At 42.6% G+C, this 26214-nt stretch overlaps 1 protein-coding gene across 1 annotated transcript in view; it reads right to left on the bottom strand.

Annotated features, from left to right (window-relative positions):
* Nucleotides 1–26214, bottom strand: part of UGGT1 (UDP-glucose glycoprotein glucosyltransferase 1) — a 105296-nt gene that overhangs the window by 26602 nt on the left and 52480 nt on the right. Inside the window, exons 18-27 of the mRNA XM_060178169.1 lie at nucleotides 23954–24118; nucleotides 18332–18452; nucleotides 16943–17041; nucleotides 14641–14664; nucleotides 14036–14130; nucleotides 9468–9674; nucleotides 7998–8129; nucleotides 7112–7242; nucleotides 5093–5188; nucleotides 875–977 (exon numbers count right to left, since the gene is read on the bottom strand). Coding sequence (XP_060034152.1) covers nucleotides 875–977; nucleotides 5093–5188; nucleotides 7112–7242; nucleotides 7998–8129; nucleotides 9468–9674; nucleotides 14036–14130; nucleotides 14641–14664; nucleotides 16943–17041; nucleotides 18332–18452; nucleotides 23954–24118 — 1173 coding nt within the window. The remainder of the gene's footprint in view (nucleotides 1–874; nucleotides 978–5092; nucleotides 5189–7111; nucleotides 7243–7997; nucleotides 8130–9467; nucleotides 9675–14035; nucleotides 14131–14640; nucleotides 14665–16942; nucleotides 17042–18331; nucleotides 18453–23953; nucleotides 24119–26214) is intronic.

Below are 26214 nucleotides of genomic sequence, written 5' to 3'. Positions count from 1 at the left end.
ACCTTGGAATTCCAGGCATGACAATTCATTCTGCAGAGCCATTACGCTATCTCACCATCCCACAATGAAAACTGTACAAATGCATCAGTGTAGATCATATACTATAGTATGAAGCGCACACACACACACACACACACACACACACTTACGTGTGAACGTATAAATGCATGCCCACAAAAAGTATAAGCTAACTATATGTCAATAAAGCTTTACCTTAAAAATATACAACTTGGAAAAGTGTTGAGGTGACTGTGCTTTGGGCAGAGATCTTTTAAACTAAATTTTCTAAAAGTTTAATATCACACACAGTAGAAGGCATGATATAACTTATAAAGTGGACTTTAAAAAAAAAAAGGTAGGGTGGCCTACGAGATAGCTATAGCTCAACCAGTAGAGCACATGCCCTATGATACATGAGGCCTTGGGTTTTAACCCCAGCACCTCCAGAGCACCACAGCACTGGAGACAGCTCCACAGACGATGGAGTGGTGCTGTGGTGTCTCCTCCCCTTTATCTGGAATAAAAAGAATGAAACACTCAGACAAGAAGCCATCACACACGTGCAAGGTCCTAGCACCACACACAGGAAAATGATGAGGCAGTGTTCGTTCACCTCTTTGTCTCTTCATTATAATAAATCAAAATATGGTGTACGTTAATTCAAAGATACGCTGCTGTAAAGGGTGCACTTTAAAAACAGTATTATGGTAACAAGCCAGTTTTCTGTGGTCATGAAGTTATGCTCAGGACCATCTGGTCTTGAAGCCATGTGCTCTCTGCCCAAGATGCCTTGCGGCATTCCCTCTGAAGACGACTCAGTAGAAAGGCAGGGCGTTCGGGTATGAGGCATGAGCAGCCCCTGCAGCTGCCCTACCAAGAGCAACGGTGCAAGTCTCTGTGCCTCCCTGGTGACAGGATCAATCACAGCCACAACGTCAAAGTACGTCTCCCCCTCCTTTGGTCTCAGTTTAATTGCACTACAGAGATCAAAAAGAAGGAACATTAATTTGGCAACTCAGAGAAAAACAGGAAACAAAAATGAACTTGTTTTTTATTTTTATTCATTTGATACAACATAACCTCTCTCGGGCTTCTTACCATTTCAAAACACTCTTCAGATCTAGAACAATGGAGTTACATGGTGGTCAACTACTGTGTGATTATGGCTACTTCAAAGTTTATACAATCCTAAAGGACACAGGTACACTCAAAATGGATTGTGTGTGAAAAGAGGAAAACAAGCTTGAAATTGTACTTAACCAAAAATTGCTAAAAGCTTCTGATGTTAATTTTTCACAGTTACAGAACACTTAATAATTTATTGCTCGGTAAGAATATGAAGACAGAAGAAGTTATTTTTTAATAACTGGAGGAACACATTATGAACTCACAAAAGAAAAAGGAGATAATCATAAGACTTGACCTTTTTTTTCTTTTTTTCTTTTGTTGCCCTTGTTGTTTTATTGTTGTAGTCATTGTTGTTGTTATTGATGTCATTGTTGGATAGGACAGAGAGAAATGGAGACAGGATGGGAAGACAGAGAGGGGGAGAGAAAGACAGACACCTGCAGACCTGCTTCACCGCCTGTGAAGAGACTCCCCTGCAGGTGGGGAGCCGAGGGCTCGAACCGGGATCCTTACTCTGTCCTTGTGCTTTGAGCCACATGTGCTTAACCCGCTGCGCTACCGCCTGACTCCCCTTTTTTTCTTTTTTTAAAATTTACTGTAAAGAGAGAGGAAGAGAGACAGATCCAGAGCACCACAGTGACACATGCAATGACAGGAACTAAACTCAGAACCTCATACTTGAGAGTACAGTGACCACCTCACAGGCTGCAAAACTTCACCATCTTAACCCAACTACTTGGTGGTATATTTCTGTGTAGTCTTTAAATATCTGTGGAAAAATCAGCTATAACTACCTAATATTACAAATTTCCTAACAATTTCCATAATGCCCATCACCAAATTTGCTCTCTTTATTATCTTAATGCCTTTCAGTCACCAAATTGCAGATGCTGCCATGACGCCAACCGACCTCCCTGGGCAGACCTCACGTGTGTCCTGGAACCCCACCTCTCCAGAGCCCTGCACCACTAAGGAAAGACAGAAACAGGCTGGGAGTATGGACTGACCTGCCAACACCCATGTCCAGTGGAGAAGCAATTACAGAAGCCAGACCTCCCACCTTCTGCGTCCCATAATTCTGGCCCATAATCCCAAGGAATAAAGAATAGGAAAGCTTCCAATGGAAAGAATGGAATACAGAACTCTGGTGATGGGAATTGTATGAAATTGTACCCCTCTTATCCCAGAATCTTGTCAATCATTATTAAATCACTAATAATAATAAAAAAAAAACCCTCCCTGTTGTTACACATCAATTATCCAAATGAAAAACAATCTATTGTCCCCAAGTGAATTTACCCAAAGTCATCTAAGCCTTCCTGCTGGACATCATAATGCTTTTTATCGTGTATATAATTATGTGCATCTTTTTCCATACTCAAAAAACTTTAATATCTATTGGAGAGAAACTCAGAGAACTGAGAGGAAAAGTGGGTGAGAGAAGGGAATAGAGAAACACCTGCTTCAATGTTCGTGAAACTTTCCCCAACATAATACAAAAATGTATTCAAGTCAATGAGGCCCTAGGTAAGAGACTTGTGAGTCATATGATATAAGTATTTTTGTGTCTAATCTATACGAACATGTTTCCTGAAGGACTGAAACAAGGCTAGGAAAGGTCATTCTATCCTTGTCAGTATTAAGTTATACTTCTGTGTACTTTTATCCACTGAGCCACCTCCCGGACCACACTTTTGTCTACTTTTAAAAAGTACAAAACAAGAGCTGGTTAGATTTCAAACTGCCTTTGTAGACTTCTGTGGCAAACGTACACTTTCCAGCTGACTACACAGACTAAGTGACTTTAGTGCAACAGAAGTCTCTGACACCTTTCTAAAAGGAGTAAACTTCAAAGGACTTAAAAATTCACTCAAATTAAAAAAAAAAACATTAATTGCTTAAATGAATGTTAACTTTGAACAAAACTTTAATATGGGCGTAGGTGCTAACAACTATCCTCCTATATAAGAACATTTACCCAGGGGCCAGAAGGTGGCGCGCCTGGTTAAGTGCACTTGTTACCATGTACAAGGGCCCAGGTTCGAAGCCCTGGTGCCCACCTGCAGGGGGGAAGCTTCACAAGTGGTGAAGCAGGATTGCAGGGGTCTCTCTCCCTCTTCGTCTCCCCTTTCCCTCTCAATTTCTTTCTATCCCCTCAAATGAAAAAGAAAAGAAAAAAGAAAAATAAATTTATTTAAAAAAAGAAGAACATTTACCCACAGGAACATAAACGAAAGAATGAAATATAATGTAACTAATAAAATTAGGGAAGTATAGCTTAAATAGTGATAGAGGTTATGTCAACTCTAAACTGCTCAGGAAATATATACATACCATCAAAATAACTTTAAAAAAAAGAAATGAAACAGTTTTCAATAAAAGATTAAACAGGGGAGCAGAAAGGAATCTCAGTGATGAAGCATAGCTTATACATGCATGAGAGCTGGGCTCTACCCCCAACATTGCAAAGGGTAAGAGCAGTGGTGGTGGTGGTGGTGGTGTGTAGGTCTCTGGAGAAGTAGTATAATGGTTAGACTTTCATGCCTACATTTAAAAAAGAGCCCACATTTAATCTCCAGCACCAAGAAAACCCAGAACTGAGCAATGCTCTGGCGAAAAGGCGGGGGGGAAGGTTATGGAGCTGTACTCTTGTGTGTCTCTCTGGCTCTCTCTGGAGCTCTCTCTCTCTCTCTCTCTCTCTCTCTCCGAAAAATAAATAAATAAATAAATAAATAAATAAATAAATAAATAAATAAATAAATACTATCTGAATGGTAAAGGACACAAGTAATTCTAGGAATCTATATATATATATTTTGCCAGAACAATGCCAACTGTCATGCACCTGAGATGTGTGTGTAAGTTAATTCTATCTGTAACAACAGTCATGCACCTGAGATGTGTGTGTAAGTTAATTCTATCTGTAACAACAGTCATGCACCTGAGATGTGTGTGTAAGTTAATTCTATCTGTAACAACAGTCATGCACCTGAGATGTGTGTGTAAGTTAATTCTATCTGTAACAACAGTCATGCACCTGAGATGTGTGTGTAAGTTAATTCTATCTGTAACAACAGTCATGCACCTGAGATGTGTGTGTAAGTTAATTCTATCTGTAACAACTGTCATGCACCTGAGATGTGTGTGTAAGTTAATTCTATCTGTAACAACAGTCATGCACCTGAGATGTGTGTGTAAGTTAATTCTATCTGTAACAACAGTCATGCACCTGAGATGTGTGTGTAAGTTAATTCTATCTGTAACAACAGTCATGCACCTGAGATGTGTGTGTAAGTTAATTCTATCTGTAACAACAGTCATGCACCTGAGATGTGTGTGTAAGTTAATTCTATCTGTAACAACTGTCATGCACCTGAGATGTGTGTGTAAGTTAATTCTATCTGTAACAACTGTCATGCACCTGAGATGTGTGTGTAAGTTAATTCTATCTGTAACAACTGTCATGCACCTGAGATGTGTGTGTAAGTTAATTCTATCTGTAACAACAGTCATGCACCTGAGATGTGTGTGTAAGTTAATTCTATCTGTAACAACTGTCATGCACCTGAGATGTGTGTGTAAGTTAATTCTATCTGTAACAACAGTCATGCACCTGAGATGTGTGTGTAAGTTAATTCTATCTGTAACAACTGTCATGCACCTGAGATGTGTGTGTAAGTTAATTCTATCTGTAACAACTGTCATGCACCTGAGATGTGTGTGTAAGTTAATTCTATCTGTAACAACTGTCATGCACCTGAGATGTGTGTGTAAGTTAATTCTATCTGTAACAACTGTCATGCACCTGAGATCTGTGTGTAAGTTAATTCTATCTGTAACAACTGCACACATCGTCCACTTCTACAAGAACTTACACGCCTTACATGGGGAAATAAAGGAGATAAACATCGATCAGAAGAGTCCGATATTCAAGACTATGGAAAAACACACCATTATTCTATACCTGTGTCTGTCTTCAAATAACTGGTACTCAATTCTTGCGTCTCCTTTTGGCTGAGCTGACAGAAGAGCATCCACCTTCATGACCAAGTCGCTTGCCCTGAAAAAGCAGTTGTTGAAAATGCATTACCTTCCTCACCGGGTTTTCCAAGTCCTGCTGAACACAATCTGATTATTAGCCTAAGCACTGAATGTGAACAAGATGGAAGTATGAACTTGGCTCTGATAAACAAGAGAAAAATGACGCTATCTGGAAGATGCTGACTTCTCCATATGTAAAAGGAGATAGTGTCTGCTTCGGGTGGCTACAATAAACACCACAATAAACATACAGCAACTAACCTATATTCTCCCTGCCCCCCTTTCATTTTTCTCTCCTTTTAAATAACTATTGCTTTCTTCTTCCTCCAGGGTTATCACTGGGGCTCGGTCCCTGCACTACAAATCCACTGCTCCTAAATGCCTTTTTTTCCATTTTGTTGCCCTTGTTGTTATTGTTGGACAGGACAGAGAGACATGGAGAGAGGAGAGGGAGACAGAGAGGGGGAGAGAAAGACAGACACCTGCAGACCTGCTTCACCGCCTGGGAAGCGACTCCCCTGCAGGTGGGGAGCCAGGGGCTTTAACTGGGATCCTTATGACGATCCTTTAACTGGGATCCTTATGACGATCCACACGCGCTTAACCCACTGTGCTACCGCCAGCCCCCTAACTATTGCTTTCTATGACCAGTGAAGTAATAATTTACAGGAAAAGAGAAAATTGAGATACATACAATACCATTTAAGTACTGAAACATAGGGGGCTAGGTGGTGGCACACTCGGTTAAGCACATGTTAACATGCAGGAGGACCTTGGTTCAATCACCCCACCCCCACTCTCTACCTACAGGGGGACGCTTCACTAGCAGTGAGGCAGGTCTGCAGGTGTCTATCTTTCTTCCTACTATCTCCCCTTCCTCTCTCAATTTCTCTCTGTCCTATCAACAGAAATAAAATAAAAGTAAATAAGCAAGCAAACAAACAGGAAGCAAATGGTCACTGGGAGAGGTGGATCCATAATGCTGGCACTGAGCCCTAGTTATAACCTGATAGCAATAAAAAAAAAAAAAATACAGTTAACATATTGGTTCCAATTTCCTCAACATTATATGTGTGTGTGTATCACATATATAAACAAAAGTGGTATATTACTCACCAACCAATTTTTTCATTTAGCACATTATAAACATGTTCCCATTAATAAATAAATGTAAATCAGTGTTTCAACGACTATGATTTATGGATGCATGCTGATCTATTAAACCAGGGCTACAAAGGCAGTCTAACAATTACACAGAAAGCCTTCCAGGGCTGGGTGGTGGTGCATCTGTTTGCGCACACATGCTAGAATGAGCAAGGACCCAGGTTAGAATCCCTGGTCCCCACCTGCAGGGGGAACCGCAGGGCTGCACGTAGCTCTGTCTCTCTCCCTCTTTATCACCCCCTTCCCTCTCAATTTCGGGCTATCTCTATCTAATAAACAAAGATTAAGAAAAAAGAAGACGACGATTTTCACATCAAGCATTTGATCCCCAGCATCGAATATGCCAGAGTGACGCTCTGGTTCTCTCCCTTTCTAATACATACATACATACATACATACACACACACACACACACACACACACACACACACACACACACACACACATTTTTAAAAAGGAATCAAATAGGTAACAAAGGAAGGCACTGACTTATATATTCTGTTAATATACACACTCACCTTCTTTCATGTTTTAAATTTTCTACAATAAAATCAAAATAAAAGATAATAAAAAGACAAAGCTAATTCAGCTCTCTGAGCAGCTGACTACAAAATAAACTAAGCTGCTACAACAAAAACATAAATGACCGCCTGAAGACCGTTTTTATATTATAAAACTGGAGCAAAGCAGCTTGGACTATGGAACATAAGGGAAACTCAGCAAAGACAGCCCCTAAGAAGAAAGCTAATTAATGTTCACTACATATTACAAAACGTACATATCCTCTTCTACCCGAAGCTGTTGAATATGAGACTTGATTTTCTGTCCAGATGTTTTTACGATGACATTTTCCAGGAGATGGAAGTCGTCTTGATTAAAGAGTTCATTATCCTCCAGTGGCCCAATAATCTGTGAGCGACAGCAGGTGATCAGCACTGGAGGGAGGGTGGCTGGACTCAGCAAGCTGCCCAGGAGCCCTCTTGTCCTCAGGCTCGCTTAAAAACCAAGTCACTCTAAAGGCCTGAGACATACAAATGTCTACACACAACCAGTGGGAAAAGTAAAAAACAAAACCTCTATTTATCAACTCAATTATTTTATTCTGTACCAACTACAGAGTGCAGGCTTGTGTCACAAATTTTTTATAGTAAACTCTGAAATAAAATAACAATATAATTTTCATTAATTCTGACTGAATGTAAATAACAAAGGCAACACAGACATGTAGATGTCAGAAATCTTCCCTAAGTACTACTATGAGTTCAAGGTTTGATGTGTTCATCAGAGTGTCGGTTCAGGGACTGCAGATACTGATGAACTATTCTAGGTCTAAGCCAATTATATTAACACACACTGCACAGACTATAAAAAGGTTCCACACTGGACATGTGCAGTTCTCAGAGCCACTGTACTCTCATCGCCTCACCCAATGCCAGGACAAAACCAAACAATGAGGAGGTGCCACACAAGGCCCAAATATGTCGAAATGAGCACACTTCGTGATAATGGAGCAGAAGTTATCATCGGCACTGCATGAAGCCCTAGTCACCTTTGGCAAAAGAGTGGCTCTGTCTGCAGAGTGTACTAGCTTCAGAGGAGAGTGCTGCCAAGACTGTTCACTGATCTAACGGGAAGCCAAGCTTGCCTCAGGACAAGATCCTCACCCGTCCATTGCTGACCACTGCCCTCTGTCCCTTCTTCAGCTTCAGGACATCCCTGCAGTAGATGGCATGAGACAAAAGGAAATCCATTTTGGGAGATTCAAAGACCTCTTTAAAAAGACTGAAATCCATGCCCTAGGAAGGTAATTGTTATTAAGGAAAAGTCATTGTTACTAAGACAGACATAAAAACGAATTAAGCATAATGATCAGACTATGAAATGTCCTTTTGGTGGAATGTGAGAACTAATTTTAGTACTTAACACTATCATGGCTCAAGCTTCCATTCTAATCTCCTCCCTTATCAAAAAACCTTTATTTCTTTTTATAATCAATAAAATCATTATTGATTATAAAAAAATCATTAAGCTACATAAAATCATTATGTAGCTTGTTCAACTGGTAAGTGAACCTTCATGAGACCTGTACACTATAATTTAAAATTTACCTAATTTCAAGTGAGGATCTTTTCTAACTGAAATGTCAAACTATAATCATGGTTTTATAAAAAATTTTAAAACTACAAGGGGGCTGAGCAGTGGTAGTCCTCATAAGCACATGTTACCATGCATAAGACTTGAACTCGAGATCTTGCTCCCCACCTACAGTGGGGTAATTACTGCAGGTGTCTCTCTGTAGCTCTCCCTCTCTACTTACCCATCCCCTCTCAATTTTTCTCTGTCCTATCAAATAAAAAAAGGGAAAAAAGAGAAAGAGAGAAGAGAAAAGGAAGGAAGGAAGGAAGGAAGGAAGGAAGGATGGAAGGGAGGAAGGGAGGGAGGAAGGGAGGAAAGAAGGGCCACCGGGAGTGGTGGATTTGTCTGTCATGCAGGCACCAAGCCCCAGTAATAACAATAACAAAATAATTTTAAAACTAGTGGGCCAGGCAGTGGCACGCGCAGTTAAGTGCACATGTTACCACATGCAAAGACCCAGACTCAAGTCCCTGCTTGCCATCTGCAGGAGGGACACTTCACAAGAGGTGAAGAGGTCTGCAGGTGGGAAAATAAAAAGGAAAAATGGAATTTGTGCTGGCACTGAGCCCCAGCAATAACCCTGGTGGCAATTCAAAAAAAAAAAAAAAAATAGTGATAATTTTAAAACTACAAAGCACTTAGTCAAAAAGTAACATACAAATGAATAAACATGGGTTTATATTTGAAACATCAAGAACAGATAAAACTTTAATTCATAAGTGAGCTTAAATCTACCTTCTGCTTTATGGACAAATCAAATACTGGCTATCTTTCTAAAACTATACAAAGCATACATAAATATACATACACAACCATTTGTCATGCACATCTTGATACTAAACAAGTTTATAGTAATAACAGGAACGTGGCAGTTATTACTTCTTGAAAAAACTCATCCAAATTAAAAAAGAAAAACCTTCTGAGACTTGAAGTAAAATCACAAATTCTCATCATAAACAAGAAACACCAGCTCATGAGAGCCAGTGACGGAGACTCACCCCAACGGAGAACTCTCTAACATCAGTTCCAGCAGCCAAGGCCTCTGCTGTCTCCTCCTTGGCCATTTTTGTGATGAAGTTCTTGGCAGAGTTGGAGGTCTGAGTCTGGAGAGCAGCCCAGATTGCTCTAGAGACCCGCGTGGTCTCATAGCTTATATCTTCACTGGGATTATTGATCATGCCTATTCGCACATTGTTACTGGATTTCTATTTTTTAAGAGTGGGAAAAAAGAGTTAGATGGCAGGTGTTTGGAATTTCATCAGTAGTAAATGCCTCTTTCAAAGTCTTCAGAAGTCTCCTTAGACAGAGAACAGAAGATGCTACGACGAAGCATTCTAACCCTTACAGAACTTGGCCGCCAGCCCACCCTTCCCAGCTTGACTTCTTACTCTCTGCAGAAAGACAACATCCATTACAAACCATCAGATATGTGATTCTGTACTTTCCCAACCCATTTCATGATCTTCTAATACATGTCATGCCTCACACTGGTTAGGTGAACCCTAACTACAGTCCATCTGTATTTCCTTTAAATCCCAACCTGTTCAAACCCTTCTTAGTTTACGTGGCCTTTCCAAGATTCCTAATAGAAAGTCCTCTCTCCCTGGATCAAAAAACAAAATTTACATAGATAGTATCTGTGACCCATAAAACCAAAAATTAAATTAGATTTTAAAACAGACAAGAATATTCATAGCAGCACTTTTTTAATTTAACATTTATTTATTTATTTAGTTTTCCCTTTGGCTGCTCTTGTTTTTTATTGTTGTTGTAGTTATTATTGCTGGTTTTTGTTTTTTTCCCTCCAGGGTTATTGCTGGGCTCGGTGCCTGCACCAGGAATCCACCGCTCCTGGAGGCCATTTTTCCCCCTTTTTGTTGCCCTAGTTGTTGCAGCCTCATTGCAGTTATTATTGCCATTGTTGACATTGCTTTGTTGTTGCATAGGACAGAGAGAAATGGAGAGAGGAGGGGAAGACAGAGAGAGAGGGGGAAAGATAGACACCTGCAGACCTGCTTCACCGCCCGCGAAGCGACTCCCCTGCAGGTGGGGAGCCGGGGGCTCGAACCGGGATCCTTACGCCGGTCCCTGCGCTTTGCACCACGTGCACTTAACCCACTGCGCCACCGCCCGACTCCCAATTATTGCTGTTGTTATTGATGTCGTCGTTGTTGGACAGGACAGAGAGAAATGGACAAAGGAGGGGAAGACAGAGAGGGGGAGAGAAAGACAGACACCTGCAGACCTGCTTCACCGCCTGGGAAGCGACTCCCCTGCAGGTGGGGAGCCAGGGGCTCGAACCGGGATCCTTATGCCGGTCCTTGAGCGTTGCACAACGTGCGCTTAAGTACCTGCTGTGCTATCGCCCGACTCCCTGCAGCATCCTTCAAAGTAACCCCAAACCGTAAGTAATCACTGTCAAATGGACCAATCAAAAAAGCTTTGAGACAAAGCTGCACAACACTACATCCTGGAAGAGAGTGTGCTCCGAGACAGCTCAGCAGGTGAGGCGCATGCCTTATCTGACCCTCCAGCAGCGCGAGCGCGAGGCCACCATGGGCAGCACCGGAGCTACTCCATACACGGCACTGGTGCTTTGCTTTCTCCCCTCTGCGGTGGCTCCCCACGCCACTGTCAACACCTCTCCCCCAGAAACACAGAATGACACTTGGGCGAGGGAGGCAGCTCTTTGGTGTTACATATGCACGAAGCCCTGGGTTCATCCCGCGGCACTGCACTCAAAAATGGGGGAGAAAACTAACCGCCACTACTTAGAAATCTTAGAAATTCTGAGTAAAGAAGCCAAGCATAAAATACATATGATAAGCTTATGCACAGATAAAATGAAGCGCGCGTGCACACACACACACACACACACACACACACACACACGCTGAGAAATCTACGATTTGGGTGTGTACGGGATCTTTCAGGAACTGGATGACTATTTTGAACTAAGTGCTAATCACATGGGTGTGTTCTATCAATGACACTGCATCTTGTGACCCCTGTATTTCTTCTGAAGCTTGTATCTTACTTCAATTTAAAATATTTTGAAAATCCCTCCTAGTGTGAGTTAAAGTATCTTATAGGAATATCTATCCTTCCTCACCACTATGACTATCCCACTTCCCTTTGAACTGATCACAGATTCCAGTTTGTGCCCTCAGACAGGAAGGACACTCGACACAAAGCAAAAGCTGTGGTCAGCAGATACAATGCAATACTACTCAGCTGTGAAAAATGATGAATTCTACTTTTTCACTTCATCCTGGGTGGAGCTTAAAGGGATCATTCTAAGTGAGATAAACCAGAAAGAGAAGGATGAATATGGGATGATCTCACTCACAGACAAAAGTTGACAAACAAGAAGAGGAAGGGGAAACAGACAACATAAGTTGGACTGGGTTTGATGTAGTCCACCAAAGTAAAGGGTTCGGGGGAGGGAGGTTCAGGTCCTGGTGCAGAAAACTGACAGTGTACACATGTGCCAGCAACCATAGTTACTGTCGACTGTAAACCACTAATTTTCCCAACAAAAGATTTTTTAAAAAAGAAAAACAGGGGTTCGGGCGGTGGCGCAGTGGGTTAAGCGCACATGGCACAATGCGCAGGGACCGGCGTAAGGATCCCGGTTCAAGCCCCCGGCTCCCCACCTGCAGGGGAGTCGCTTCACGGGCGGTGAAGCAGGTCTGCAGGTGTCTATCTTTCTCTCCCCCTCTCTCTGTCTTCCCCTCCTCTCTCCATTTCTCTCTGTCCTATCCAACAACAAAGCAACGTCAACAATGGCAATAATAACCGCAACGAGGCTGCAACAACTAGGGCAACAAAAAGGGGGAAAAATGGCCTCCAGGAGCGGTGGATTCATGGTGCAGGCACCGAGCCCAGCAATAACCCTGGAGGAAAAGAAAAAGAAAAAAAAAGAAAAAAAAAAGAAAAACAAACGCACACAATACTCTAGTAAATTCAGATGGGTATGCTGCTACTTCAGTCAGCCTTCCTGTGACATGATCAATGAGAGAACAAAGACGGAATTAAAAAGACATGGGTGAAGGTCCCATCTGAAACTGCTCCGAAAGAGGAACCGTAACTTCTTACCCGACAATGACACTGTCTATAAGAGTCAATTCATCTCAACCGTCCACCACTTGCTACTATTAACGTGCTACTCATCTTTCAGACTTATTTACTTTTTTGCCACCAGAGTTACTGCTGGGGCACAATGTCCACAGGATAACTCCATTACTCCTGGTGGCTTTTTCTTTCCTGACAGAGATGGGGGGCGGGGGTGGCGCCAGGTGGTGGTGCATACCTGGTTAAACGCACACATTATAATACGCAAGGACCTGGATTCAAGTCCCTGGTTCCCTCCCACCTGTAGGGGGAAAGCTTAACGAGTGGTGAAGTAGAGCTGCAGGTGTCTCTCTGGCTCTTTATCTCCCCTTACCCTCTCAATCTCTCCTGGTCTGGATCCAATAATAAATAATTAAGATATAAGAAGAGAGAGAGAGAGCGAGAGATAATGAAAAATGATGTGTTTAAAGATAAGGAGATACCTACAGCATTGTTCCACTAGTCCTGAAGTTCCCACTCCCCCCCTGCAAGTGGGGGCTGGGGACCTGAACCCAGGCCCCCTTACATAGGAATGTGTGTGTTTTACCCAGTGCACCTCTGGCCAACCCTTAAGACCAGCTCTGTGCACGCTCTGCATGCCTGGGTCTCTCTGCGCTCACACTAGCAAGCCTGCATGGCGGCTGTTCTATACGCAACCCCCCAGGTAAAGTGCAGTGTGATGTCTGCATCACCTCTGTAGCAAGCACAGATATGCTCATTAATAAAAACCTGCTGAAGGGCTTATCCCTCTCTAAAGTCATTCACTCCCATGTGCTGGGGAGACAGAACAGTGGCAGTGTGTCAGACTTAGGGACCTGAGGTCCAAGAGGTCACAAATTCAATGCTTAGAACCATCAGGTGCCAGAGTTGAGCAGTTCTGTGATGTCTTTTAAAAATAAAGTGTGTGTTGTTTGTTTGGTTATTTATTATTGGATACGGACAGAGAGAAACCGAGTGGGAAGGGGAAGATAGAGAGATAGAGACACCTGTAGTACCGCTTCACCATTCATGAAGCTTTCTCCCTGTAGGTGGGGATCAGGGACTTGAACCCGAGTAATGTGCACGTAAACAGGTGGAGAGAATAATGTGTGTAAAGAGAATGTATAGCCTTAAATAAAGCTAGAATGTTGTAGTCTCCCCTCTCTGAAGCAATAATGCTCACTTCCTTCAAGCACTAAGAAGATAAGAATCTTAGCTCCTGACTCAAACAGTAACATCAATACACAGATGCCCATGAGGACAGGTGGACAGAATGGCCCGGGAGGTGACTCAGAGGCTAACGCACTGGATTTGTGAGTGTAAGGTTCTAAGTTTGATCTCTGGCTTCACATATGCCACAGTGACACTGTGGTTCTCTCTCTCCTCAATAATTACCTTTTTAAAAAAAAAAAAAAAAAAAAAAGACCACTTACACCTTCAAACAAAAAAAAACAATGAATTTGTAGATACTTGCCTGATGCTTAATAGCATCGTATAACAATTGTCTTCCAGAAGGGCTATCAAAATCTCCCACGATCCAAAAAGTTACTGGCCTAATGAAAGAATCATCTATAGAAAAACAAAGACAACATTCTTAGCTGGAGAGTAAGAAAGCACATTTTATATCTCAATAGTGTTAGGACATATAATTTTTAAGAAATGCAAAAAAACATGCAAAAAGTAAGAAAACAACAGGTTTAAGACACAAAGCAAAAAGTAGTAAATATCTATACTAAAATAACAAGGCGATTTTCCCTGTGGCTTAATTATAAACTAGGAGCATGCACTGATTAATTCGACTATGGTTTGGCCATCTGATAACATGTGAAGTGTAAGAGTCATTAAAGAGTGGTTAGTGTTATAAGAACTTTTGATGATTCTTTCTAAACATATATATGTGTGTGTGTACACACACACACACACACACACACACACAATTTGTGTGCATTGATAAGTTATCCACTGTAACCCACAGGTTCCAGAAACACCCCAATAAATTAAAAATTTTTAAACTACAGCAATGCCTAAAACCATATAAATGCATCAGTGAAAGGAATAAAACATTAAGTTTGAAGTTACCATAGATTTCCTTGGAGGACATTCCTGGACCAAAAGTATAAAGAAAGGGGAAAAAGGAGAAGAAAAGAAATTGTCATTTCTATAATCAATGCCTACTATGAGAATCAACAATCTAAATGATCCTTAACATGATCTATGTGTTTTTCAGGATGTTATATAGTCTTCCAACCCCCAGAACAAAAGTGAGAAGGTAAATGGAGCAACTTACATATATGGTTCTCACTGAGAAACAGTGAGAAGTTCTCACTGAGAAAAGACCATGATGGAAATGGAAACCCGCCTTAAGTGGCAGTCAGTGTTTTACTGATAGAAGGGTAAGAGATAAGACCAGAGGGGAAAGCATCTGTCTGCCACCGAAAGACCAGCATTTTAGGGGTTGCAAGACAGATCACCCAGCAAAGGACTGGGCCCTGAGTTCAAGCCCCAGCACCACACAGCAAAGCAGTGTTGTGGCGTCTCTCCTTCCCCCTTTGGTTTGGTTTGTTTTTTCTCTGACTTGCTAGCAAAATGAGAAAAATAAAAATTGTCAGCCCAGCAGTGGTAGAACCATGTATGTGGGAGAACCCAGCAACATGTTAGAGGAAAAGAAGGGGGAGTCGGGCGGTGGCGCAGCGGGTTAAGCACAGGTGGCGCAAAGCACAAGGACCGGCATAAGGATCCTGGTTCGAGCCCCCGGCTCCCCACCTGCAGGGGAGTCGCTTCACAGGCAGTGAAGCAGGTCTGCAGGTGTCTGTCTTTCTCTCCTCCTCTCTGTCTTCCCCTCCTCTCTCCATTTCTCTCTGTCCTGTCCAACAATGACATCAATAACAACAACAATAACCACAACAATAAAAAAAAATAAAAAACAAGGGCAACAAAAGGGAAAATAACATATAAAAATTAAAAAAAAAAAAAAAAGAGGAAAAGAAGGGGAAAAAGAAAAAAGAAAGGGGGGAAGAAGAAGATGCCAATGACTAGAAAAGACAGCAAGGGAACAACATAATGCTTATACAAAAAAACTTTATGCCTAAGCCTCCAAAGTCCCAGCTTCAAATCTCAGCACATTATAAGGCAGATATGAGCAGTGCTTTAGTTAAAATAACAACAATAATAACTTTCAAAGAGGAAGAAATGGATAGCATTTTAAACAATTTTAACTTAACCAATATTCCGTAAAAAATCAGATTAAACAGAAATTTTTAGAACCAAGTCTACCTTATAGACAATCAAAAATTAACCCAGGGAGTTGGGTGGAAGCACAGTGAGGTAAGCAAATGTGGTACAAAATGCAAGGACCAACATAAGGATCCCTGGTTCAAGCCCCCAGCTCCCCACCTGCAGGGGAGTCGCTTCACAGGCACTGAAGCAGGTCTGCAGGTGTCTGTCTTTCTCTCCCCCTCTCTGTCTTCCCCTTCTCTCTCCATTTCTCTCTGTCCTCCCCTCCTCTCTCCATTTCTCTCTGTCCTATCTAACAATGATGACACAGTAACAACAATAGTAACTACAACAAAAGGGAGTCGGGCTATCGCGCAGCGGGTTAAGCACAGGTGGCGCAAAGCACAAGGACCAGGTAAGGACCCCAGTCCGAGCCCCCGATCCCCACCTGCAGGGAAGTCGCTTCACAAGCGGAGGAGCAGATCTGCAGGTGTCTGTCTTTCTCTCCCCTTCTCTGTCTTCCCCTCCTCTCTCCATTTCTCTCTGTCCTATCCAACAACAACATCAGTAATGACTACAACAGTAAAACAGCAAGGGCAACAAAAGGAAATAAATATTAAAAAATAATAATAACTACAACAATAAAAAAATAACAAGAGTTCAAAAAAAATAATAACAAGAGCAACAAAAGGGAAAATAAATAAAATTGGGAGTCCGGTGGCAGCGCAGTGGGTTAAGCACAGGTGGCACAAAGCGCAAGGACCGGCGTAAGGATCCCAGTTCAAGCCTCCAGCTCACCACCTGCAGGGGAGTCACTTCACAGGTAGTGAAGCAGGTCTGCAGGCGTCTGTCTTTCTCTCCCCCTCTCCTCTCCATTTCTCTCTGTCCTATCCAACAACAACAGTAATAACTACAACAGAACAACAAGGGCAACAGAAGAGAATAAATAAATCAATATAAATAAATAAATAAATAAATAAATAAATAAATAAATAAATTTTAAAAATTAACCCAAGGCCACAGAGATAATGTTAAATCATGGTTTCTATATACAAGTAATTTTAAGAAATAATAAATGAAATTATTATTTTTTTAATTCTAAATTGTTTTTGTAATTAGTTATAAAACCAAAACCTATTGCCATCACAGCAAGACTAATGTGCACTACCTTTCTTTGACAGATAGCTCATACTGTTGGCGACAGCCGCAGTCTTGTCTTGGGAATCCAAAACAGTGAATCTTGCATAATCATCCACAAAAAAGTTATCTGTCAAGGAAAAAAAGTTGAAATTGGGTTATAAGTAGTATCACTAAATTCAACCTAATAATAATATTCAATTGGTGATCTGATTTCACTATAAAACCAGATTTATAAGAACACTCAAGAATGCTTTTTCATATCCATTTTTTAAAAATGAATCAAAAGCCACTCATCTCACTGAATTTCCATGTACCGGCCAGTCAGGAGGCTTATATTTACTCTATTCCCACTCCTATCACTTTTCAACTAGCGAACATTCTCCGAAGAGTTCCCTTCACGCCATTCTCCCTGCCAGAGTCCGCCCAGAGCAAGCTCCTCCCTGTCCTAATAAGAGAATGGAGGGGTAGCATTGCGTGTGCCAGAGCAGTGCTCTGGTTCTCGCTCTCTCACTCATTAGTAAACACTTTTAATTGTTTTGAGCAGTTTTAATTGTTTGGTCTCAAAGAAAGGAGAAGAAATAAAGTGGCCTGTGCCTGACATATGCAGCACTAAAAAGCTGGTCTTGTAGAAATAATACAAACATCCATCATCAACTGAGGTACACAGAAGCAGAAAGTGGGCCTGCCAAGAGAGTTCACCTGGGTTAATGCACCTGCTCATCAAGCTTGTGACCCAGGTTCCCCTATGACAGTAAGAACGTCAGCAGTAAAAGACCATTTTTTATTATCTGACACCGGTTTGGTTGAACATTAAATGGCGTTGAATATTTTCAAGTAGTTTTTAACCAGGATTTACCTATAAAGATTTTATCTTCTTTTAAAACACATACTTACAAACTTGAAAAAAAAAAACTCCTTTTGGGGGCCAGGTGGTGGTGAACCTGGTGAGCACACAACTTACAGTACACAAAGATGTGGGTTCAAGTCCCTGATCCCCACTTGCAGGGGGAAAGCATCGCAAGGGGTGAAGCAGGGCTGCAGGTTTGCCTCTGTCTCTCTCCCTCTCTACCTCCTCCTCCCTTCTCAAGTTCTGTCTCTATCCAATAATAAATAAATAAAATTTATTTAAAAAAAAAAAACTCCTATTAAGAAAATGAAGGTCATTTGAGATAGCTTAGTGGTTATGCAAAGAGACTCTCATGACTGAGACTCTAAAGTCCCAGCTCGCACTGTAAGCCAGAGCTGAGTAGTGCTCCGGAAAAAGAACAAAAAGGAGCGGGGGGCTAAAGTGCGATGAGTTTACACATAAAGCTGTGGCACAGTCTTAGGTTATCTTCTGAAGCTTACAGTCTAGTAAATGTCAAGATTTTAAAGTGCGAAGAAAAAAGCCCAAAGTTGTCTCTGAAATGCTCCTTACTAGTTGCCGTTAAATCCAGGTATTCTCGATCAGCTGTCAAAATCCTAGAATTGATTCGTGGAACGACGTTTGGCTGGTTCATGATATACTCCACTACATCCTGATCATTGGACAGTTCACCCTACAAAAAAGGGGGTGAAGAATCAGGGTAGGAGTGGACAGTAAACAAAACTGAACAACTGTAATTTATTAGGAACAAAAAATTAACTCTATAGAGAATCTTAGTAGCTGATAACAGTCAAAAACTGAAGTCAGCGTATTACAGACCACTGTCAAACACAGCACTATGTGCAACACCACTCAACAGTGTGAGGCAGGTATTACCGACATTCATTTAACAGAAGAGGAAGCTCACGCACAGACAGGCTAAATGACTCAGTCATGTAGCTAATGAGAAATACCAAGTGTGCAAGGCCACGTCTGCTTGATCTCTCCACACACCACTGTTTCCCAGGAGATAACAAGCTCTGCAGGTTAACAGAGGCAGCAGTCCATGCTGAGAATGACTCACACTTAACTTCTTTCTAAAGAGGACAGTGGGGGGCAGGCGACGGCACACCCAGTTAAGCGCACACAGTGCTAAGCACAAGGATCTGGGTTAGGGGCCCGGCTCCCCACCTGCTGGGGGGACACTTCACAAGCAGTGAAGCAGGTCTGCAGGTGTCTATTGTCTATTGTTCTGTCTCCCTATCTTCCCCATCTCTCTCAATTTCTCTCCATCCTAGCCGATAAAATGGGGGTGGGGGAAAAGGCCTCCAGGAGCCATGGGTTTATAGTGCTGACACCGAGCCCCAGCAATCGTCCTGTAAGCAAAAAAAAAAAAAAAAAAAAAAAAAGGGAGTCGGGCTGTAGCGCAGCGGGTTAAGCGCAGGTGGCGCAAAGCACAAGGACCGGCATAAGGATCCCGGTTCGAACCCCGGCTCCCCACCTGCAGGGGAGTCGCTTCACAGACGGTGAAGCAGGTCTGCAGGTGTCTGTCTTTCTCTCCTCCTCTCTGTCTTCCCCACTTCTCTCCATTTCTCTCTGTCCTATCCAACAACGACAACAACAATAATAACTACAACAATAAAAAAACAACAAGGGCAACAAAAAGGAATAAATAAAATAAATATTAAAAAAATAAAAAATTTTTAAAAAAGTCAGATGCCTTCTACTAAGCAGTTACTACACTTTATAATAAAAACGAACCCAACTTTTTTCAATCTCAGAGACTGCAGTGCCCTAACATTTTCAGGGATACTATTACATAAACAGGAAATCATTTGTCATGAATTCTCCTCCTACTTCTGCTTATTTATTTATTCTTTGCCCACAATAGTGGAGAAATCCTTCTTTTCCATGCCTCTCATATTATAGAAATAGCTGTGTTTCATGAAACTTGCAAGCTTTCTATACTCAAAATACTTCATGCAAAGTCATTTAAAAATGATTTTCCAGGGAAAGAAGTGTGAAGGACATAAACAGTCAAGCCTAAAAGATTTCAACTAGGAGCTGAAACATACCTCACTGTACAGAGCATACACCTTACCTTGGACTTGACCTAAGTCAAGCCCCAGCACCACACAGAGGAACAAGAGAGCAGGGGACAGCACAATGGACGACAGGAATGGCAGGCAGGCATGTGGCCGCTGGTTCAGTCCCTAGTACCACATATGCTAGAGCAGTGGTGCTGTTTTCTGTTTGTCTCTCTCTTTCATAATATGAACAAATTAAAAAAGGGAGGATAAAAAGGTTAAAAGGGGGAGGGCAGCAGAATAGTTCACTTGGATAGTGCACTGCCCCGTCATGTGTGCGGCCCAGGTGTAAGGAGACCTGCCCTCGCCGCCCCGTCATGTGTGCGACCCAGGTGTAAGGAGACCTGCCCTCGCCGCCCCGTCATGTGTGCGACCCAGGTGTAAGGCGACCTGCCCTCTCTGCCCCGTCATGTGTGCGACCCAGGTGTAAGGCGACCTGCCCTCTCTGCTCCGTCATGTGTGCGACCCAGGTGTAAGGCGACCTGCCCTCGCTGCCCTGAAGGAGACTTTCTTCCATGTTCCTGGGGGATGGGGTGGGGAGTAACTGGTTTACACCACAGGTGTCTAGGCACAGGTGCAATTTCTGCCCTGGAAGACATTCATACCCCCTCCCAGCTTAGGACCCCAAACCACCCTACCCTCCCCTTCGGCTCCCTCCCCGAGTACCTCGCCTTGATGCAGTAACCACCCCCAGTCCAGGGTTCCTGTGTACTTTCCCTGTCTGTCCCTGTCTCTCAAGTTCTACCCACAGGTTAGGTCACACTGGTGCTTATGCCTTCAGAGTCTATGCGAGGTCGTAGCGCAATAAAAACAGGTCAGCTAGGCCAGTGGAACAGAATCAAGAAACCAGATATGAGCTCATGCACATACGGCTACCTAATATGTAACAAAAGGGTCAAAACTATTCAATGAGGAATAAAAAGCTTCCCTAAACAAATAGTGCTGGGCAAACTGGACATTCATGCACAGAAAAACAACACCAGACCACCACCCATAGCATGCACCAACATCAGATCAAAATGGACCAAAGACTTGGATACTAGACCCAAAACTCTAAAAGCTCAACCTTCGTTTTTTAATTTTTTATTGTCTTTATTTATTGGATAGAGACAGCCAGAAATCAAGAGGGTGATAGAGAGGGAGAGAGACAGAGAGACACCTGCAACCCTACTTCAGCACTCGGAAAGCTTTCCTCCTGCAGGTGGGGAGCAGGGGCTCAAACCCCGGTCCTTGCACGTTGTAACATGTGACCTCAACCAGGTGCACGACCACCAGCCCCAATCTCAACCTTTAGAAGAAGCTTTGGTGCTGTTACCTCTTTCACTCCCTTCTTCTGCCTTTCTACTTATTATCTAGTTATCAAGCAAAGCAACAGTGAAAAGATAACTGACAGAATGGCAGAAAACATCTGAGAATCATATATGTGATATGGAACTAATATATATATATATATATATATATATATATATATATATATATATATATGTAAAATATATTATAAATATATAAGGTATTCCTAAACTACAGCAAAAGGAACCAACCGAATCAATATATACACAAAGGACCTGAGCTGACAAAGAAGACACGCAAATGAATAATACATGTGTGACAAGATGATCAGCGCTACAAGCCACTAGGAAGCAGAAATCAAAAGCCCCGCGAGGTGTCAGCTGGAACAGCTATATTCAGAATAATGGGACTAACAGGTGCTACAGCTAATGGGGAGAAACTGGAGTTTCAGTACATTTCTTAGTGGAAATGTAAATTGGTACGGGCTGCTACAGCTGCTACAGAAAATCAGCTTTGGTGGCTCCTCGAAACGTTAAATATAGACTTACCATGTGACAAAGAAATTCTATGTTTGGGTGTCTCAAAAAAGTTGAAAGCAGAAATCTGAACAGACATTATACACTGCAGTTCATGGCAGTGTTATTCACAATAGTCACAAGGCATACACAGACCAATTGTCCATCAACACATATTCAAATACAAGAAATAAATCATTCACAAAAGGCACACATATAATTTCATATATACAGCATATCTACTTTCTCTCCCTCTCCCCTCTCCATTTCTCTCTGTCCTATCCAACAACAATGACATCAATAACAACAATAATAATAACCACAACAATGGGGGGGGGAGAAATCAATAAAATATTTTAAGACATTAAGAAATGAAAAAGCATCTATTTATCTGTAGGAGTGAGACTGAACCAGTGCCGCCAGTGCTGCCAGGCCGTGTTACGCCGCTCGTGGCGCGTCACTGCAGACTGTCACAGGCGCACCAAGCCTGAGACGCTAGCCTCCCGACTCCTCTTAATCTGGTGGCGTCTTTTCTAGCACGTGGTGCGACCAGTTCCATTTCAGACGGCGCATTATCTAACAAACTTACAGATACAAGATGCAGGCTAAAGTTGAGGGTTACTGGGCACAGGCGTACAAGTATCCATAAGCAAGCGGCGATTATATAACTCAAAGAAAACGTGTTTAATGACCCTTCATGATTAGACTTAGACCTAATAAGCCTGGGATCCCAGTAGAAAGGTCTAAAGAAGGCATTACAAATCCTCTAACCAATCAGACTTAAAACAAATAAGCTTGGCAATCTAGTAGAAAGGTCCAAAAAAGGCAGACCCCATAAACCTAATCCTGGGTGCATACAAAAAGATGGTGCTCACTGCTCTGGCAACTGGTAGCAAGTCTAAGCTTCTCAGATAAAGAAAGAACTACAGGGGCCGGGTGGTGGTGCACCTGGTTGAGCACGCACACTACAATGTGTAAGGACCTAGGTTCAAGTCCCCAGTCTACACCTGCAAGGGGAAAGCTTCACAAGTGATGAAGCAGTGCTGCAGGTATCTCTCTCTCTCTCTCTCTCTCTCACTCTCACTCTCTCTCCTCTCTCACCCCTTCCCTCTCAATTTCTGGCTATTTATCCAATAAATAAATAAAGATTAAAAAGACGAAGAAGAACTACAAAAGCTGGATATAGGCAAGAGACTATCTTACTAAATAGTCGCCTTTTTGTGGTCGATGCCAGACCACCCCATGATCTGGGGCCCTAGTTAGGGAATCCTTGCATTCTCAAAGAGATGACAGGTCTAGACCTCGAGTACATCCCTTTCTCCACCAACACAAATGTCAGCACAAGCCCTCTTGTGGGTCACTTTACAAACGTGCCCTCCCTATAAGGCAGCAATGGCAGGGACGGCCCCACTCTCTGAAGGGAGGCTGGGTCGCCCTACTCTGCCACTCGAGGAAGACGGATCCAGACAGGAGCGCAGTTTACAATGTTCCCAGCTGTGACCATGGACTGTGAGCTCAGACTCATGGGGACTTAGAGGTTAACCAGGTTCCTGTGCTAAACATAAATATATACGGGCCCTGGGTCAGGTGAATGGGGTAAACAGTTAATATTACTCGTAAATTTTCTTCAACATTCAGAGCTACTCTCTGCCGTGACCCAACTTTCTAGGCCCTATTCTCAACTCTGACACCATCTTCCCAGACAGTATTTTTGTCTCCATTTTAGCTATTTAACTCAAGCAAAAACTAAGAAAGTCATAGGCCCCTAGGAACATATTTAAAATAAGACTTCCTCACTTCTTTCCACCCTAAATTCCCTGATCTCATCTGCTCTATTCCGACTTTTTAGTTCCTGTTCATTAATCATTTTTTTCTGCTTTATATCTTACCTTTCAGCTACCAAGCTGCAGATGCTGCTGTAATTCTAGCCTGACTTTCCTGAGCAGACGACTTCACTAATGTACCCTGGAATCTCACCTCTCCAGAGCCCTACCTAGAATGAGGTGGAGAAGAGGGAAGGAGGGAGAGAGGGAGGGAACCAGAGCATGCGATTCCAGGGATCAAACTCGGGACCTCACCCTTGAGGTTCTAACATTTTATCCACTGCAACATTTCAAAAGTCTCAGAATTAACTGTTTCAAGCATAATGCACAGAAGGACTCCTGCATATTTTCATTTAGCAGTGTTTTCTGGGGGTCTGCAAGTAAGTGGTGATACTTGGACGATCTTAAGGCCTATGACAGAGACTAGAAAACAGCAAGCCAACAATTCTCTCTGATAATTTGCCCTGAAAAGCTACTCACCAAGTACACTGCTCTCTGGAAAAAACTTGTGGTCTCCAGAATCTTGTGCATTGTGATGGTTTCCAACTCATCAGGATCAAGCTGCTCCTTTTCAAGAGGCATGCCATTAAACAGGACGACCGGCAGCGGCCCGACTCCAGTCTGCTCATAGTAGCCCTTTGCATCCTGTGGGGCAGGGAACCACAGAGAGTACATTTTTGTCCTTCATAAGACAAGTGAAACAAAGGGCATTTTTCTACATATATTCCCTCCAAGCAACGTGTATGGGAGGGGAGGGGAGAGGGAGGGGGAGGGGAAGGAAGGGAATTAGCACACTTGGTAAAGTTCATGGGCTACAATGTACAAAGACCAAGGACACTAGTTCAGGTCCCTAGTTCCCACCTGCAGAGGGTAATCTTCAAAAGTGGTGAAGCAGTGCTGCAAGTGTCTCTCTTCTCTCTCTCTATTTCCCCCATCCTTAATCAATTTCTCTGTCTCTATCCAATAAATAAAAATATTTTTAAAAGCTGATGCCTTTATATATGTATACGTGTGTGTGTGTGGTGTGTGTGTGTGTGTGTGTGTGTGTATACACACACACTTTTTTTTTTAATTAAGGGGTGGAGATTCAGGGTGGACAGATGGAAGGGCACAGAAACTTTGTACAGCAAGTTGTGAAACAATATTCCTGAAACCCTTTAATTTCATAAGCCAATAAGAAAATATATCTATCAAGAAACAAATAAAGAAATCTCTATAATTAAAAGTATAATAACAACGTCCTGGTACCTGCATGCTACCAACATCAAATATACATCTGACACTCAACCGCTGAGCTTTTGCAAATCATGCAAGTTAGGAAGTAAGTGGTCTTGAGGTAGAAGTGGGGCGATTTTAAGCAGCTGCATCTGTTATGGCCTGGACTGCCCAACAGAAAACTTTCTGAAATAACAGAAACAGTCTATCTGCACCGCCCCTACATCAGCTACTAAACTATAGGCTGGTACTAAGCACTTGAAATTAATTTCCATTTAAAAGCCAACTAGAAGCTACCATAAAGGACAACATAAGAGGACTGGTGAAATAGCTCAGTTGAATAGAGCACTGCTTTGTTATGTGTGTGAACCTGGGTGTGAGCCCAGCCCCCACCACACTGAAGGAAGCTTCAAATTTGTGGTCTATTTCAAGAAAGAAAAAAAGGGAAGGGAGGGAGGGAGGATGGGGGGATAGAAAGTGCACTAGAGGATAATACAACAAAACCTGCCATAAATAGAGTACTCCTGGGTAGGTAGCCCAAGGTGAAATACTTCTATCCAACTGTAAGTTGTTATTTTTTCTTAATTTTTTCCCCTTTTGTTGCACTTGTTGTTTATCGTCGTTATTATTGTTGTTGTTATTGCTGTCGTTGGATAGGACAGAGAGAAATGGAGAGAGGAGGGGAAGACAGAGAGGGGGAGAGAAAGACAGACACCTGCAGACCTGCTTCACCGCCTGTGAAGCGACTCCCCGGCAGGTGGGGAGCCGGGATTCTTACCCAGGTCCTTGCGCTTTGCGACACGTGCGCTTAACCTGCTGCGCCACCACCCAGCTCCCCCAACTGTAGCTTTTAAAGGCTCCAAATCACTAACAAAGTAATCACACTTAGGGCTGGGGAGAAAGTACAGTGGTTGGGCAAAAAGCCGTTCATGCCTGAAGTTCCAAAGGTCCCAGGTTCAATCCCAGCCCTTCCATAAGCCAGAGCTAAGCAGTATTCTAAAAATAAACACAAATAAAATAAAAATCACAGCCACAGGAAATAAAACAAGACTGGTTAGAAAACAGTGCTCAGAAACAACCCTGCAACATAATAAGTCCAATACTTCTTCAGGAGACTGCCAGAGCAAAAAAGGCAAATGTATCGGAGCCGGGCGGTGGCGCAGCGGGTTAAACGCAGGGGGCGCAAAGCGCAAGGACCGGTGGAAGGATCCCTGTTCGAGCCCCCCCCCCCCCCCCCGGCTCCCCACCTGCAGGGGAGTCGCTTCACAGGCGGTGAAGCAGGTCTGCAGGTGTCTGTCTTTCTCTCCCCCTCTGTCTTCCCCTCCTCTCTCCATTTCTCTCTATCCTATCCAACAACATCGACATCAGTAAGAACAACAATAATAACTACAACACTAAAACAATAAAAAAACAAAGATTTTAAAAAAAGGTTAAAAAAAAAGGCATATGTATCTGAGACAGACACTTCCCCCAATTGACAACAAAGGCACAATTCCCCTCAAATATCAACCACAACACACCAAGAC

Source organism: Erinaceus europaeus, chromosome 18 (assembly GCF_950295315.1).
Source record: "Erinaceus europaeus chromosome 18, mEriEur2.1, whole genome shotgun sequence".
Classification (NCBI taxonomy): Eukaryota; Metazoa; Chordata; class Mammalia; order Eulipotyphla; family Erinaceidae; genus Erinaceus; species Erinaceus europaeus.
Note: the sequence above shows the minus strand (reverse complement) of the source record. Positions and strands in the feature narration are given on the sequence as shown.